Below are 18054 nucleotides of genomic sequence, written 5' to 3' on the forward strand. Positions count from 1 at the left end.
TCAGGAGGGATCGACCTCCACTTCCTCCAAGGACTAACACAGCTGCTGGGTCCAGACCCGAGTCCCTGGCCAGGCCCTGGCTGGGTCCAGATTGGCCATGGCTGTAGGATTTGGTGACAATACCCCAGGGGCTATCTTCCTCCAGCAAGGGCACCTTCCGTCTTCCCCACTTGCCCCGACTCCATTTTCTGGGGACCTCTGGCCATTCCTTGCTCCTCTTGAACACTGTTTTCCCTTCTTTCACATGAAAGGGGATAGACAGATGCTAACCAAGTTTCCAGCCCTGATGTTGGTTCCACAGACCAAAAGAAACAAGAAGGTCACAGACATGGACTTTCACATTCAAGCAACAGGGAGAGAGGTCAAGAGTGTGAGCTCAGGCATCAGACAGACCTGGGATGCTGAGTCCTAACATTACTGGCTGCGTCACCTTGGACCAGTTACATAATCTCTCTGAGCCTGTTCCCTCATCTGTAAACGTGATAATAATAGTATTCCATGCACACACACACACATACACACAGAGGGAATACTGTACAACTTCAGACCATGCACATACAAGCAACAAGCAGGGTGGCTGGTGCAGGACAGCTGATCCATAAGTGTGGGTCCCCTTCCTTTCTGCCCGCCCCCCAGTACAGTCATTATTCTGGGTCCAGTGACACATACAGCCCCTGATAAGGAGCCTGGCTTACAGAAGGTGCTCGATAAGTGTTTGTGAAAGGAATGAATGAGAAGGGACAGGACTTAAACCCCAGTCTTCTAACACTGTGCCGGGTGCTCATCTTATACACATACACACACCTTTGCACTCTTACCCACAGACTAAACAGCAAAGGCAATGAATGCCCTGGCACTTGGCACCTGAGCCCGCATGTTTTCCTGCCGACTGCATCTCCCCCTGGACAGACAGGCCACTTCTCAGCCCCCCTGTGGAGCGCCTGCTCATTCCCAGCTGCTAGTGGGTTCAGGCTTCACCATGATGTGTTACCTCCTTACAAGCCATGGAGGTGTGTCCCTGCGCGGTGCATGAGGCCCGCCTGCGGCTGCCCTGATCTTCCCCTCCCCAGAGCCCCCCTCTGGCCCCACATGCCCGAAGCTGCTGGCTCACTGCCCTGCCTCGAAGACACCGCTGAGGTGGATGGAAAGCAGCACTGGACACACACGTCTTTGGCCATGAGCACAATATAAGAAATGTATTTTATGTCTGCCTCATTAAACACACACACTTCACCAAAATGAGAATTCACGAAGTCATGTGATGCACTTGAGAATTTCCCATTCTCTTGTCTTTCTTTCTTTTTGAAATGCTGGCCACCACCCACAAAACTGATTTTACAATCCACTAATGAGTGAGGAGGGGAGGGCAACTCAAGGTTTGCATTGCTGATCTGATCTTAATACCTTCCCACACCCCCAATTTGTGGACGAAAACACTGAGGCCCAAACAGGGAGAGTGATTTCCCCAGTCTCATTGTAAGTGGCTGAGGGAATCCAGATTAGAACAGGTTTTCTGCTTTCCTAACCCAGGACTTTGTTCTGGGTGCCGCAAAAAAAGGGAAGGCAAGTAGCTGTAAGTCAGGAAGGTGAGGAAAGGGGAGAGGAGGCCTGAGAGGGGCTGAGCCGGGTCCCTGGCATTTTCTGTTGGCAGCCTGGTCATCCAGGGACTGCCCCTCTCTGTGCCTCAGTCTCCCCATCTGTAAAATGGGAGCTTGGCCCAGGCGCTCCTCCAGTCCCTTTCAAGTTCTGACCTTCTGAGCTAGCCAATTGCAAGGCTTCCCTTCATGCCTTTCTTCTCTTCCTTCAGTTAACACACCCCTGCTGGTGACTGTCTCTCTCTCATGTGCCCACCAAGGATATAGATTTAGAAGTTGTGAGTTGTGTTAGACAGCAGTGGCTCAGTGAAGTGACACAATAGTCACAAGAGACACGGGTTCTAATCCTTCACAGAGGACCTCGATGCATATTTTCCCCGGGCTGTAGTGTCCCCATCTGAACAATGAGAAAGTTGGGCATTCACAAGGAAGGGATACAGGAAGGTTACTGGTGACACTACTTGAAGATATAAAAGCTTTGACCTGCTGATTCAGCACCTCCCAGAGGGCAGGGATGGATGCAAGGCCTGAGAGACTGGCAGGTGTAGTTTTCCTTTTTTATTTCTTCTAGGCTAAGTAATTTATGCACATGGAGTCAAATTCAAAAGGTCCAATGGCACAGTCAGGGTGAAGCAGCCCCGATGCCACCCCCAGTTCCCCAGCTCCCACCTCAGAGGCAGCCACCCTCACCAGTTTCTTGGGTGGCCCCTGGGGAACATCCGTGCCTGCAGCGAGTGTCTTTGTGTCAGCTTCTCCTGGGCAGCCTCGAGGCCGGCCGAGTGAGAGCCTCAGCCTGGACCACCTCTCGGCCCCCGAAGGCAAGTTCAGATTTGCTTTGCAGCTGCCATAGGAAAACAGACTCTGACTCCTTAGTTTCCCATCTGTCAAGGGGGCAAATCTTGGATTGCCTTCCTTCCTCAAGAGAACAAAGGACAGAATAAATAAAAACAGATTTGCCGAACACCCCACCCTAAGACGCTACCGCAGGTGCACTTTCCGAGGCTGATTGCAGCCCGTGTGGGTAAAGCCATCAGGAGAGAGCGGTCTGGGCTTGCTGGGTTAGCCGGGGTGTGGGGGCCCTCGGAGTCACCGACAACGGCTGTCGCCAGAAACAGCAGATGTTTAAAAGCCTTTATTTAATGAAAACAGGAAGCACCCATTTCCTAGCTGTTTTTTCTCAGCGAGAAATAGGATAATTTTAGCAAAAGAAGGAATCTTTTAAAAAATTGTACAGCTATATTATCTATGTGGAAAGCATATTTCAGCCAGATTGATGCCTCTGGGGCATGAGTTTTAATCATCTCTGGATCCCCAGTGCCCAGAACCGTTAAATGTTCAATAGCTGTTTGTCAGGTAAATGAATGGGTGAGCAATAGGAGGAAGTACTGAGAGCAGGTGAGGCAAGTGCCCCATGGGGTTGGAGCAAGCAACCAAGGGTGGCTTCATGAATAGAGAGCATTTCCCATGAAAGAAGGGACATTCCAGGCACAGGCAAAGGCAAGCAAGTGGGAAGGGATGCTAACTGTTGGGAATTAGTGAATACCCCAGTCAAATTGATAAGGGAGAAAAAGGCCAGAAACAGACCTGGAGCTAATTTGTGAAGGGTTTGCATGTCCCCATCTAAATCCATTCACCTCGCTATGTATAAGATCACATGTCCCAGGTCAGACTTCAAGGGACTTAACCACAAAGATGGTTCACAGTGCCCCGCATTTACAGAGCCTCTTCTCTGTGCCAGGCCCCCTGGAGTGTTCCAAGAATTGGCAATGTCCCTGCTCCAGAGCCCACAGCCTAAGGAACCACCCCCAGAAGGAGGAAATGTAGAACATAGCACACGAGAACACAAAGCAGGACAGGATTGAAGCACAGCAAAGGCATCCAGTTAGGAGGGCCTCTGCCCAGGAAGGAAGTGGAGCATCTCAAGGTGGCCAGGGAGGTTCCTGAGATTTCCAGGTCTGTCTCAGATTCCCCCACATTTGAGGCAGGTCACAGGATGTAAGGTTCCTGACCCAGGAGTCATGGTGGGGTGTCCACTTATCCCACTCCCCAACACTGGCTCCTGATGCCCACTTCACCCCACCCCCATTGTGTCCGCATCCACACACTCCCTCTGCATCTCTGCTGTCCCCCAGCAAAAATAAAAAGAGGACTAGGAGTGTGTGGGTGCTTGGTGCTGTTCAGCCCTTGCCACAGAACCCTCCAGTCTTGCTGAAGGGTGGAGACTATCATCCCCATTTTACAGGTGAGGACACCAAGGCTGGGTTCGCACCCAGAGCAAAGCCCTGAGTCCCCTGTCCCGAAGCAGGGAACTTCCACTGCACAGACAAAGGTGTGGAGGCCATAATAATCAGCCCCATTTTTCTCCCCAGCTGACTTATTTGGGGGAGACCTTGGGGATGTGGTTCCAGGCAGGCAGAATTTAGTTCCCTGAGGCACTCTTGAAAGCAGAAGTCTTTCTAAAACATGGCACCAGTCACCTTCGTCCCAGTTCAGAATTTGCCATGGCTCTTAGGCCCAAAGGAGCAAGTCCCTGCTTCCTGCACCTTCAGACCTCAGGCCCCTCTTCAGCTTCATGGTCCTGCCTCAGCCTCAGCCCCTCCAGATCACCCACAGGGGCTCGTCTGCAGTCCCCTTCCACCTTCCGTGCCTTTGCACTTCATGGGACAGTCTTCTGCAGCCAGGACCACAATAAAGTGGTCATCTATGTAGCCTCAGTGTGCCAGGCACCAGAGCCTCAGTTAGTGTTAGCTGAACAGAAGAAGCTCAAACATCTTCTCCTCCAGGAAGCTCTCAGAGATTTCTCCTCCCCATCCACTTCCTTTTAAAGTAACAGCATCCTCCTTTGTGTTTCCAGAGCCCTTTATATAGATCTTTACCAAAGACAAAGATGCTGTGCCCATACAAGAGTACAGGTCTGACCCAGAGTAATCACTGTCTTATCTGGAAAAAGAACACTTGAGTGAAATATGTGGAAGGACACGATAGACTTGTTCCACCGTAAAGCAGTCAGCCTTGGAGACAGTGAGCACCCTGTCATCAGAGGCATGCAAGCAGAGGCTGACCAACCATCTGTCAGAAACACCTGGGAAGAGATCTAGGCAAGAGCGGAGAGTGTCGTTTCCCAATTTCTTTGAAACAAACAACCTAAATTATTTCTTTTAGGGCAGGAGCCAGAAAAAGTATGTGTTCCCAAAAGAACAGTGGATCCTTCCTATCCTCTGGGACAGGAGACAGCACAGGCTGCAGCACAGGCTACAGGCACTGTGAGGACATGATAGATTATGTAAACAGGATCTTAGACATTCCACATCCCCATTCCCTCCGGCTCCGTAAAAGGAGGTCACATTTGCTTATGCGCACAGCTGCTGTGGCACGAGGCAGGGACCTGGCGCATGTGATTCCCATTCCTGAGCGGGCCCCAGAAGGCTCTTCCTTGGCCCTGGAAATACACCTACAAGAGAATGTGGTCAGCTCACCTGTGCTAGTCCCTCAGTGACAGGGAGATCACTACCTGCCATCACAGAGCTGGTCTCTCAGGGAATGCATAACCAGAGAGGCCTCCTTACCTGGACCTGGACCCTGCCTGTCCACGTCATTTGTCCCTCACCCCACCACCAGGTGGTCATTCTCAGGAGTCTGGATTTTCTCCACAGGCAGCAGGTGGAGCCCCTGAAGGAGGGTTACATATCACAGGCTGAACTTCAGGTTGCTGGTGGTCACTGGAAAGAGGGGAGAGGGGCACGGCCAGAGGCAGGGAGACTGAGAAGGAGCCAGACAGTGACCTCACTTAAGATGGTGGTATAGACAGATGTGGACAGAAGCCACATGCTTTCAAGGTTGATCCTTAGTTTTAAAATCCTGAGGTCAGAAAAGGGATTAGCAGGCAGGAGTTATCAATAGGTGTGGTTTGGAGCAATATTACTTTCTTAATTTAATCTTTATTGAATATTTTTCCATCACCATTCGGTCCCCTTCAACACCCTTCCCCACAGTGGACCAATATTCTAACTCTTTGTATTTGCCAGGGCTGCTGTGACAAAACACCACGGTCTGGGTGGCTCCAACAACAGAGCTGTATTGCCTCACAGTTCTGAAGGGCAGAAATCTAAAATCAAGGTGTCCTCAGGGTCAGTCCTTCTGAGGCTGTGCAGGGAGGACCTATCCCAGTCCACTCCTCTGGCAGCTGGTGCCTTGCTGGCGATCCTCAGCACCCCCTGCCATGCAGCAGCATCGCCCCGATCTCTGCCTTCGTGCAGTGTGCTGTCGTGTCCAAATTTCCCCTCGTTATGAGGACACCAGTCACCTTGGATCAGGGCCCCCCCAATGACTTCATCTTAATTTGATTGCCTCTGTAAAGGCCCTACCTCCAAATAAGGTCACATTCCAAGGTCCTGGGGATGAGGATTTCAGTGTGTCTTTGGTGGGGACACATTTCAGCCTAACACAGTCTCCACACTCTCTCAAAGGCGACTTGGCAGAGTCAGCTCCCTGAGACGCTCCAGGGTGAGAGAGAGCTCCTGGGCACTGGGATGTGCAGGAATGAGGTGTGGGACTCAGCCCTGCCAGGCCTGAGATTCTGAAATGCTTTGGTCTTTCAGTACATAGGATTTTCTGCCCTTGACATGTCCTTTCCTGATTAAAAAAAAAAATGCTTTGCAGTAAATATTGCCTTACTATTTTATTATTTGTTGCTGTTGATGAGGAAGAATCTTGTTCAGTTGATCTATGTTGTCTGTAAAGTTGATCTGTGTTCTGGCAGCTCCAGGCTGGCTTTTGCATCCTAATTTCTGGCCAAATCCACAGCTCTGCGTAAGGTTGGGAACTGGGTGGTTGGGTAGGAGTGAGGCCTTGCTGGCTTCTGATTGGCTAGCTGTTATCTGGCCTGATTGGCCCAGATGTCACTCTATCATTACAGAGAGGGCAGGAAGCAGTTCTTATTCTCACAGGGAACTGTCATATTTTGCACGAGACAGTCATTTGCATTTATTCTAAGCCAGTATCACATTCTATAAATAAAATGCAATGCCTCCTCCAAAAAAAAACATAATACATAAATGTATTTATCATTGACTTTGTAGGAAATGTGCATGTGGGTAAAGCAAGGACAAGGTCCTATGCAGTAGTAGAGTGCTCTGTACTCTGACCTGGGGTGAGATCTGAGGGAGCATTTATTGGGATCTTTCTCAAAGTCCTTGCCCGGGTCTGGATAGCATTGGTTTGATCCTTGGATGGACTATCACAGTTGATAGGTGGTGGCTGCCTGGAACTCTGCAAAGAAGAATTCCGAGACCACTTAAGAGTTTAATCAGAGGGTGCCACAATCAATTAGCAATGCCTGGCATGGGAAGAACAGGGGTTGAGATGATCCATGTGCCATCAGTATCTCCTGGTCATCTAGGCCCCTTACAGTGAAGCTGCCTGTGAGCAGGGCTCAATCTGGAATCCATGAAGGCAGGGAGGGCCTGCCCAAGGTGGTGCCCACCCCCATGGCCCCCGCCCTCCCACCCAGGTCCCAGAAGCCATCCGAAAGTGCCAGCGGGCAGGCATCACAGTCCGCATGGTCACCGGCGACAATATCAACACAGCCCGGGCTATCGCCATCAAGTGCGGCATCATCCATCCTGGGGAGGACTTCTTGTGCCTTGAGGGCAAAGAGTTCAATCAGAGGATCCGCAATGAGAAAGGAGAGGTACGTGGCCCAGGTCTTCAGAGGTGTGAGCTTGGATTGTGGACTGGGAGGTATGGGTGCTGCATGCCTGTCCAGAAGCCAGCCAATGTGCCAAGAGCCCAGTGACTCTAGGCAAGTCCCCTCCTTTCTCTGGGCCTCAGCTTCTCTCCCTGACCCCACCGACCTGCCCCCTTCCACATCCCTCTCCAGATTGAGCAAGAGCGAATCGACAAGATCTGGCCAAAGCTACGGGTGCTGGCTCGCTCCTCCCCCACCGACAAGCACACCCTGGTCAAAGGTAAGACTTGAACAAGCACAGGCAATTCTGCAGCCCAAGTGCCAGACCTCTCCACTTCTTCCCGGGACAAAAGGGCTTTTGCCTGGGGCTCCCCAGACCTGGAACACCCTGATCTTATCCCCTTTGCAACTCTGGAGGGCTCCTAACGGCCACAGTGAGGTCAGGAGGATGCGAATCTTCTCTCTGGGCCTCAGCTCCTATAGGAAGCAATGGGGCAGCCTATCGAGGGGTCAAAACTCATGGCCTGAAGGTTGAATGGGATCCACAGGCATGTTTTACTTGGGTAGTATAATGACTTTTCTATGTTGAATTTCAGTGACTTTATATAGACCCTGCCCTCTCACGTTTGACTCCATCGACACTCTGTATTGTCTGACACTCAGCTTGCTTCATTTACTTATGTTCTGTCTAGCCCCAGAGCTTGGGACTTTGAGATCTTTAATCTGCTTGGTCTCTGAGGCCCCTGACCAACATTTATAACCAGGCCCTCAAGGATGGGCTATCCTGGGGAGAGCAGCCTGAGAAACGAGGCCAACAACCAGCATCCTTCTCCTTCCCTGTCTCCCCTCCAGGGAGAGGGCACGCCCTTTGCTGAGCCCACCCAAGTGGCCAGATGATGGGCACTTTCAGAGTCACACAGCCCTGGGTTCAAGTCCTGGCTCTACCACTGATTTGCTGTGATCTTGGGCAATCCCTTCCCACTCTGGAGCTCAATTTTTCCATCTGTAAAGTGGCCATGCAAGGAAGGCTTCTGGCTGAGGTCATCTCTAGGACATCTTGGATTCCTTTCCCAGAGGTGTTGCCCAAGGACATTAATGACGGAGGATCTGGCCTGGGACAGAAACACAGAACCCCAGAACTGCAGACACCCAAGCAGGAGACCCCCAGTTCATCCCCATTTTTATCCAGTTGCTCATTTGTTCATTCACTCATTGTCTTGATAAATGCTCATTGAGGACCATGTGCTGGGCACTGCTCATAGTAGCCATGGCCTTTCCCTGTTGGAATCCATGGTCCAGGGCCCATCCAGCAGATACTAGATGACTGGTTTCCCTACACAGAGCTAAAGGCTGCACTGGGAGATAAGACAGCTGATCTGAGACCCTCTGCTGGTATCAGACCACAGGCCACGGAAGGTGGGATGGGGTCCAGGAGAAAGGGCCTGCGTTTCAGGCAGGGCAGACAACTGCCCTATGAAAGCCTAGAGGCAAAGACTTCCAGGCCCAAATGGAACCAGCTCTGCAGAACCAAGAGCCATTCCTGTAGTTAAATCACAGACTAGGGGTGGCCGGGGATGAGAGAAGAGGTGATCAGAGAATGGGCAAGTCCTGACCATGGAGGACTTCGTGAGCAGAGCCAAGAATGCAGATGTCCTTCTGAGACCAAGCGGGCAGTTAAAGAATGACTCTCGGCTGGTGCTGAGGGGACAGGCTCAGACTCGGGTGTTAGAAGGACCCTGGAGCTGCTGTGCAGATTGGAAGGAGAGCCCGAGGTTAGTGAGGGGGCATGGAGATGCTGGTGGCAGAAGGGATGGGGACAGAGAGAAGTGGGAGGACTCCATGAGATTTCTGAGCTAGGCCCCTCAGGCCTTGGTGACACATTTGATGCATGGAATGAGAGGGGGACATGTCAAGGTTGACACGCAAATCTCTGTCCCACCCATAAACTCCACACATGCCCAGTGGTATTTTTACCCATCCTTTTCCACTGGTCCCAGCTCGGTGACAGGGACCACATGTCATCTGTTCATTCTGTAATTTGTTGAGGATTTTATTGAAGATAAATGTCTGGAGAGAGATCAAGGCCAGTACAGTGGGCCAGGGGTCATGGGTGAATGGCACAGCCAGATCTCAGGTGTGACCAGACCTCCCAGACAGGTGGAGCTCATGGTAGGCCCCTGGCAAAACCCTAGAGCCCCTGGAGCACAGGCCAGGGTGGCTGCTGGTGTGGCCATGGGCTGCAGAGAAAAGAGAGGGTTCTGGATAGGCAAGGAGGCCCAGACCATGGAGAGCTGCAAGCCAGCACTGGGCTAAGGTGCCCAACATCCCCTCTGGTGCTGGAAAATACGGGTGAGTCTAGAGCTGGGAACAATCCTGAGAGGCGGGGGTGGCAGGGCAGAGGCTAGAGGGGAGGCTATGCCCAGCCCCATGTCCTGGGGATACTGCCCCATAGAGCATCCATGGCCCTGAGCACACTCCCACCCCATCCCACAGGCATCATCGACAGCACACACACCGAGCAGCGGCAGGTGGTGGCTGTGACAGGCGATGGCACCAATGATGGTCCTGCACTCAAGAAGGCAGACGTGGGCTTTGCCATGGTAGGAGCGGCTTGCAGGGGGCCCAGGGCAGTATCTGGCAGGATCCCATGGGCAGGAGGTTAGGGGAGCATAGACAATACAGCCTCAGGCTGGCAGTGCAGGACCCCCTGCTCACCTCAGCCCGTCCAGCATCCATCTTATGTGCCCAGGGCTTGTAAAGCTCAGCCTGGCTGCCAGGGTCTCCCTGGAAGGGCAGAGGGAGGCTTCCTGCACTATCGGATCTGGGTTGGGAGTGGGGAAGGGACCAGGGAGAGGCTTCCTGAAAGCAAAGGCCAGGGGGCTATGTCTGTTAGGAGTAGGTGTATGTGTGTGTGCAACACGTGTGTGTGCGCATGTCTCTGTGTACCTGTGCATGTTCCCATGTGACTTGGTGGTGCTGGCAGTTGGGTGTGTTTATGTGGGGGCTTATGTAGAACTGAGGATGTGCAGAGGGTGAGCACAGTGTTACTAGAGCGGCTTGCCTCCTCCGCTGACCCACCCAGGCTCCTGTCCCCATCCCCACAGGGCATTGCAGGCACAGACGTGGCCAAGGAGGCCTCGGACATCATCCTGACAGACGACAACTTCAGCAGCATTGTCAAGGCAGTGATGTGGGGCCGCAACGTCTATGACAGCATATCCAAGTTCTTGCAGTTCCAGCTGACAGTCAACGTGGTGGCTGTGATTGTGGCCTTCACGGGTGCCTGCATCACACAGGTGGGTCCTCTGAGGAGTCTGTAAAGCATGCGGGAGTCTGGGGAAAGACAGACACCCACACGGGAGACCCAGGTTGTTGTGCCCGTCAGTGGAGTACCTGCTGAGGGCCAGGAACGGCTTTATAGATCTCGGGGCAGGCGCCAGCCCCATGGGGCGGAGGAAATGAGGCTCGGAGACGTGGCAGGGTTGCCCAAGGTCGCCCGGCAAGTGGGAGACGTCAGGCCTTACTCCACATCTGCCTGCTGCAGGCACAGTCCAGGCCCCTGCTGCAGGGGGCAGGGGAGGCGGTCCTCATGGGAAGGTAGAGCTCCTAGCCCCATAAAGGACCAGGAGGAGGTAGGCAAGGGAGACCAGGCAGCCAGATGGGGCAAGGAGCTGGCAGGGCCCAGGGGCCCTTAGTTCTGACACAGAGCATGTCAGGTTAGGCCTGTTTGCCTGGGCTCCTGAGGCCAGTTGGGGGCAGCAGGAGGGAGTCCGGGCCTCTGTGTCACTGGGAGAGGCAGTGTCTGTTGGGATCTCAGTCTGGATCCTGAGCAGCCACAGGTCCTGAACCCTGGCAAAGCCCACCACAGGCCCCAGCATCTGCAGCTTCGCTGCTTCCTCACCCAGCCCCATGCAGCAAGAACCAGTGATGATCTCCATTTTTCCGAGGCAGAACCTGAGGCTTGGAGTATGGACAGGCCAAGTACCTGCCATTGCTCTCACAGCTGCCTGCCTTCCCCAGGGGCTGACCACGCAGGTCTGGGGAGGAAACCGGTGTTCCCAGGCCTGGCCCCTCCTAGCGGCCCTGTGGGCAGACAAGTTTCTGCCCATGGGAAACCCCCAGGCGCCCGGAGGCCAGCACTGCCCTGAAGAGCCGAGTGGGCCTTGGAACACTGCTCTCCTCTGTTTTGTTCTGAGCCCTTGGGCACACGCATGGCAGCACCCAGTACCCAAGCCCTAAGAATCAGAGCCTGGGGGTGGCTGAAGGTGTCCCTTCTGCTCTCACGGGCCTTCTGTCCTGGTCTGTGGATGAGAGGCTCCCTCTAGTGGTGGTTTGGGAAACACTCCCACCTCATGGCAACTCATTGTTTCTCAGAGACCCACTGATGCCAGATGGGGAAACTGAGGTTCTGAGAGGACTGTCAGTTTGCATAAGGTTTTAGATTGAGTTGGGGGCAGGGCCATGGAGACCCTGATGGGGATATCACGGGCACTAACCCCAAGATGCACGTAGTAATCGGTGAAGGCTGATGGGAGGAAGAAGCTGTGGGTGTGGGGAGCATGATGTGACTGTGCCAAGGCAGATGTGGGAGAGTGGGCAGGAGGAGGGTCTGTGATAAGCACCCAGGAGGTGAGTGAGTGTCTGCGTGCAGACAGAGGGGGCCTCAGCAGTTCCACGAGAGGACAAAGGGACGAGGAGCAGCTCAGGGTCTGTGAGCTTCCTGGAGGAGGCGTTTCAGCAGTGGATGAGGCTAAACCACAGGGAGAGAGGTCTGGGCTGGAAAGAGGGTGATGTCTGGGAGAGGTGGGCCCCTTGGAGCAGGGGGTGGGGGAGGCAGGTTTAGAAAGAGAGCAGGGCCTGAGAAGGGGCCATGGGAAGCACAGATTTAAGAGGCAGGGAAGAGGAGAGGCACCCTGAGGGAGACAGAGGAGGGAAAGAATGATCAGAGAGAATGAGGGGAGTGGGGTCAAGGGTGCAAGGAGGAGGCGGTGGCCAAACGCCACAGGGAGGCCAGCGAGATGAAGCTGGGAAATTCATTCCTTGATTGTGACAAGTAAGGCAATGGCGACCTTGGGGAAAGGCATTTGGGGGGCATGGAGAGGCCACAGTCTGGCTGCCGGAGACATGGCACGTAGGGGTGCGAGGAAGGAGGGGAAAATGGATGGAGCAACTTTGGACAGTGTAGACGGTGTGGCATGATTGCACGGAACAGTGTGGGTGCGCGATCCCGGTCTCGGGCAGAGAGGGTGGAAGGACCCACGCCAGACTGCGGGCAGTGGGAACCTAGAGGTGGTGCAGTCACTGATGGGCTTTAGCTCCTGCTGTTACTTAATTGCCCAAATTTTCTACCATGAAATTATGTTACTTTTAGAATCTTACATATACACAATTGCTTAACTTAAAGTGGGATAAAGGGTAAAGAGAAAGCGAGTGGCAGTGCAAAGAGGACAGGGTCATGGGCACTGCTGGTGGGAAGGAGAGACTCGAGCCATTGACAGCTGAGGGGAAAGAGGCACCAGGGAGGGGACAGAGGGGGGTGGAGGAGAGGGGGTTTGTGCTAGAGGTTGGGGGGAGGTCTTGGCCTCAGCCTAGAGGTGAGACGCGTGGAGGGGAAGAAGGAAGATGTCAGGCAAGGATGTGGCTGAATTTACCAGAGGGCAGAGACCTGGTGGCCATCAGGCCGGGGGGATCCATTTTGTCCTTGTGGGATAAGACAGCCAAAGTGGGCAGGTCTGGGCTATTCTCCAGGGAAAGCCTCAGGAACCTGCTCTGCGCATGCTCAGGGACTCAGGGGTGGGGTGGGCCAGACCCACTGGGCAGAGCAGCCTGAAGGCTCCAGCAGGAAGCCGCTTAGACCCCAGTGACAAGGCCCATGCCAGGCACTTGGCCCATGCCAGGCGGCAGGTGGGGCCGGCCTCCACTGTGACAGCCCTCTCCACGGCCGCTGTCCCTAGGACTCCCCTCTGAAGGCTGTGCAGATGCTCTGGGTGAACCTCATCATGGACACGTTCGCCTCACTGGCGCTGGCCACTGAGCCGCCCACCGAGACCCTGCTTCTGAGGAAGCCATACGGCCGCAACAAGCCCCTCATCTCACGGACCATGATGAAGAACATCCTGGGCCATGCCGTCTACCAGCTCACCCTCATCTTCACACTGCTATTTGTTGGTGAGTCCCCACCCCCACCCCCCATGTGGACACCATGCCCAGACCTCGCGTCCTTAATTCACATCTGCCATCCTGTTTGCACATGGGTGATGGATGCTTAGGGAGGTGGAGTTAGTTGCTCCAGGTCACACACAGCAAGACTTGGGCAGAGCCAGGCTCTGTGCTGTCTGGCCAACCCCCAAACCCAGGCTTTCTCCACTGGTGATAGCTCTGAAGGTTGAGTACGTACCATGCAAGGCAGTGCCCAAACGCCAATGAATGCCCCTCAGGCCAGCCTCATAGGGGCCTGTGGCTCTTGGGGGAAGGGACTGGCCCCTTCTCTGACCCGTTCCCACATATTACCCTTGCCTTGTGGAAGGTATCCTCAGCAAGACGTCCTCGGGGAAATGCCACACTCCTGCCCACCCACCAGTTATTTCCACAACACTTGCATTTAGGTTGCCAGCCACTCCACGAGGCAGGCACCGTTGCCATCACCGCACATTACAATGGTAGCACCAAGCACGGAGAGGTGAGGTGACTTGCCCAAGCATTTGCAGACGATCTGAGGAGGGGAGCCCGGGCAAAACCAGGTCTGGCTGAGGCTAAGACTGGCCTGGTTTCCATGGGTGCTTCAGAGATGATCCAGGCAAAGCCTACCCCCAAGTAATAAATGAAAAAATAGAGGCCCAGAGAGAGGAAGGGGCTTGTCCATGGTCACCCAGCAAGTTGGGGCCAGTTGGGAGTCCCCAGCCTGGGCAGGCTCCCTCCACGTGAGCCTCCTCAGGCTGGACTTTCAACACCACCGAGCAGTTGCCTCGAAGTCCAGAGTACAGATGAGGGTGGGGCACGTATCTCGTTCCTCAAAGGACAGTCATCTTGCATGCATTTCAAAGGGGATATGTTGGCAGGACTGTGGTAAAGATCAGTGTGAACAGCCTTGTGAGGGAGAGACTCGCAGAGAAAGCTGGAGGCGGGGGAGGGGAGAGGAGGGCAACCCCCTGGCTTACTTGCTGGCTTTCCCACTTGAGCACCTACCCTCGGGGGTCTTGGGTTCAGCCAGACACCTCACACCCAGAAAACCCCACAGGCCCACCTGGCACCGCCTTCCACAGGCATGCCATCAGCAGGTGGCCACATAGCCCCCGGGGGGCTACTCTGCCCTCCTCCCTGTGACAGTCAGGTGTGAGAAGATGCAACAACACGGGTGAGTCTGGAGCCAGCCTGGCCTAGAAGCCCCAACCTCCACACAGGAATCGATATTTATGAAAGCCCCATGAGTTTCCAGAGGTCTCAGCAAGGGGTGTGCTCTGTGACAAAACGCAGCACTTTGCAGGAAGCCCAAAGCCATGGCCAGCTATTCCTCATTCACCCCAAGTCCTCCCAGCCCAGAGGAGTGTGTCAATCAGGGTCACTTTTTATAAGCAGTGTTGCTTGATAAGACAGCCAGCATCCCACCTTTATCATATTTCTATAGAAAAGTGGGAGACAGTTTACCTTTGTCCCCAGAAGATACGGCTCTTGTCACCCCTTCACTCGCACTCACAGGCACCCAGCAGCACGGGCCTCCTTGTCCCCCAGTGTTCAGATCATGCCCCCCCCCCTCCCCGTCCTGGCTGCCCACCCTGCTGCTCAGAAGAGAACCCCGTGCCGGGCCCAGCGTCTCCTCCAGGCTGGCCCCCGCTCAACTCCCACTCTGGGCTTGGCAGGTGAGAAGATGTTCCAGATCGACAGTGGGAGGAATGCACCCCTACACTCACCACCCTCAGAACACTACACCATCATCTTCAACACCTTCGTCATGATGCAGCTCTTCAACGAGATCAATGCCCGCAAAATCCACGGCGAGCGCAATGTGTTTGATGGAATCTTCCGGAACCCCATCTTCTGTACCATCGTGCTGGGCACCTTTGCCATCCAGGTAGCCAGGCTGCCACCCTAACCTGGGCCCGGGCGGTCAGTGGGCAGCTGGAGCCCCGCCACAGTGCCCTGAGAGCCCGGGCCTCTGAGCTGGCCCCCAATGACCTGTCTCTCCATCTCTGTCTCTGCTCCCTTTCCCCTCCAGATAGTGATCGTGCAGTTTGGGGGGAAGCCATTCAGCTGCGCTCCGCTGCAGCTGGACCAGTGGATGTGGTGCATATTCATCGGGCTAGGAGAGCTCGTCTGGGGTCAGGTAAGTTCTGGGTGGGAAACAGGAAGTTCCTCTCAGCAGGAGAAGGGAAAGAGCACTGGCCAGGGAGCCCGGGAGCCCCAGGAATGGGGGCCAGTTCTGCCAGGGGCTGGCATATGGCCCCAGAGAAGGTCCTCCCTGTCTCTGAGTGACGGGAACTGGCCCAGGTCCCCAGTGCTTGTCATTTGGGTTCCATCACTGTGATTTTTGCCATATTTCTAGGTACCACCAGTCCTGTTATTTACTTAATATTTTCATTTAACCACATCGGGCTTTTTCATCTGAAATTTATTTTAAAAAATAACTTTATATTACTAACATGAGTAGAAAATCAGTATCACTTGTCAGACATAGAAGCTAACAAAAAATAATGTAATGAGCACAATGTTACTAAACCAACTGGATGCCACGGCCCACCAGGGCTTGTAGCCTAAGGGCAGCTAGTTGTTGAAAAGGGAGGTCAGGTAGGTGGTGGCACTGACGGTGTGGAGGGGAGGTCAGTGAGAGGGGCTCAGACACCAGGCGGAGGCGCCTTCAGAGGGCTCCAAGGGAACGGAAGGGCAAACTCCGCCGTGTGGCAGAGCTGCCCAGTGCTATGTCTGCGGCCATCTGAGATCCTCCTGGCTTTGGGGACCCCTGGGCTGGAGGCTCTGTGGGAGCCCTTCCATCTGTGACCCCAGAACAACTCCCACTGGTTCCCTTTCCCACCGTTGCCCAAGTCTCCAAGGCTTGAGCGCACACACCCATTGCCATGCTCCCAACTGCAGCTCAGAGGCCCTTGTCCAGGGAATGGTGCTTTCGAGACGTGCCCCGAGCTCCTGGGCCTGGGCCAAAGGGCTCGTCCCAAAATGCCCTGTCACCCAGGCAGGGGCCCAGTGGGCCCAAGACCATGTTCTTGCCTCCAGGCTGTTCCCAAGCTTGAGTGAAACACTCCAGTGACAGAGATTAACTAGATAATAAAGGAGAAAGTTCAGTTTCACCCCAAAGAAACTTCTTTAAATTTGGGGGCTTCTTTGGAGAATTCATAAACTGGATTTGACTTAGTAATCCCATTTCTGGGGCACCAAAGCCCACACCCTTAGAGAGCTCAGGCTCTCTGAGCCTGCAGACTCCTCACACCTAAGGACACTGCCAGCAGGCAGTGCCCACCGTAGACCCCAGGGAATCCCTGGGGCTGGGTGTCCAGGCCAGCCCCTGACCATCCCTGCAGGGGACATAAGGGGCCTTTGACCTCCGGCACCTCCGCTTCCCCATGGCGCCTGCTTCCCAAGCCTCAGCCTCATGGACAAACCCTTTGGAGGAAAAGTAAGAATGAAGGTGCTCCCCCTTCCCATGTTGCCTCCCCTTTTGGGGAAGGCACCCATTCCCAGAGTCCCTGAACTGGCTCTCCCCAGGGCACCCAGGCCTGAGCCCCTGTTGCTCAGGATGGGGACCCAGGACCTAGTGACCTCAGGAGTGAGCCCAGACGCTCGAGGCCCAGGCAGGCTCACGCACAGCAACTGAGACACGCCATCTCACTTACCCTCCAGCCCTGAGAACTAACCTCAGCTTACAGATGGGAGAACTGGAGCTCAGAGGGGTTAAATGACTTGCCCAAGGTCACGTGACCAGTGCGGTCTGGAGTATTCAAAGTCACATCTGCCCAACTCCTGAAAGCAAAGATTTTCCACTGTGTCCCCCTGACTCTGGATGAGGGCGTGAATGAAAAAGCAAATTAATAAGAGATTTAAAGATTGGATTGGGAGGAGTTAAGGAGTGAGTTGGACATGTAACCAGGTAATTGGGTCAGAGGAGGGGCAGGGAGGGAGGGAAGGAGGCTTCCTGAGGGACCGCCCCCACTGCCCTGACATTGCTGGTCCCCTGCAGGTCATCGCCACCATCCCGACCAGCAGGCTCAAGTTCCTCAAGGAGGCAGGCAGGCTCACGCAGAAGGAGGAGATTCCAGAGGAGGAGCTCAATGAGGACGTAGAGGAGATAGACCACGCTGAGCGAGAGCTGCGGCGGGGCCAGATCCTATGGTTCCGAGGCCTGAATCGGATCCAAACCCAGGTACAGGAGGCCCCCAGGGCTGGGCCCACACCTGGCCCAGTGGGCAGATGAAGGAGATGTGCGTGCTCCATACCACCTCCCAGGGCCACACAGGCTGGGGTCCAGACCTGCTCTCACCATCTCACCGACTTCTTACACACCTGCCTTCCTCACACGCACTCCTGAGCAGGCACTCCCGAGCAGCCGCTAAAGAAGCAGTGGCCTCCTCAGGAACGTTCCACCTCACCCACTTGGCCAGCAAGGGGTCAGACAAGGGCCCAGGGGATTGCCCCTGAGAGCAGGGGAGGGGTTGACCCTGACAGCTGAAGTGAATGAGGGACTCTAGTCAGGGGGGACTGGAATCAGAGCCACAGGGCCGCTACCAGGAGGGGCAGTGCAAGGCTAGAGGCTGGGCCCTGTGAGGCCAG

The 18054-nt window shown here is 54.6% G+C and overlaps 1 protein-coding gene across 16 annotated transcripts in view; it reads left to right on the forward strand.

Annotated features, from left to right (window-relative positions):
• Positions 1–18054, forward strand: part of ATP2B2 (ATPase plasma membrane Ca2+ transporting 2) — a 450624-nt gene that overhangs the window by 419115 nt on the left and 13455 nt on the right. For all 16 annotated transcript variants that reach the window (XM_036030810.1, XM_036030815.1, XM_028517969.2 and 13 more), the window contains 8 exons: positions 7105–7284; positions 7474–7561; positions 9775–9881; positions 10386–10577; positions 13236–13449; positions 15138–15349; positions 15494–15601; positions 17465–17647. In XM_036030810.1, the coding sequence (XP_035886703.1) occupies positions 7105–7284; positions 7474–7561; positions 9775–9881; positions 10386–10577; positions 13236–13449; positions 15138–15349; positions 15494–15601; positions 17465–17647 (1284 nt within the window). The remainder of the gene's footprint in view (positions 1–7104; positions 7285–7473; positions 7562–9774; positions 9882–10385; positions 10578–13235; positions 13450–15137; positions 15350–15493; positions 15602–17464; positions 17648–18054) is intronic.

This window comes from Phyllostomus discolor, chromosome 7 (assembly GCF_004126475.2).
Source record: "Phyllostomus discolor isolate MPI-MPIP mPhyDis1 chromosome 7, mPhyDis1.pri.v3, whole genome shotgun sequence".
Taxonomy (NCBI): Eukaryota; Metazoa; Chordata; class Mammalia; order Chiroptera; family Phyllostomidae; genus Phyllostomus; species Phyllostomus discolor.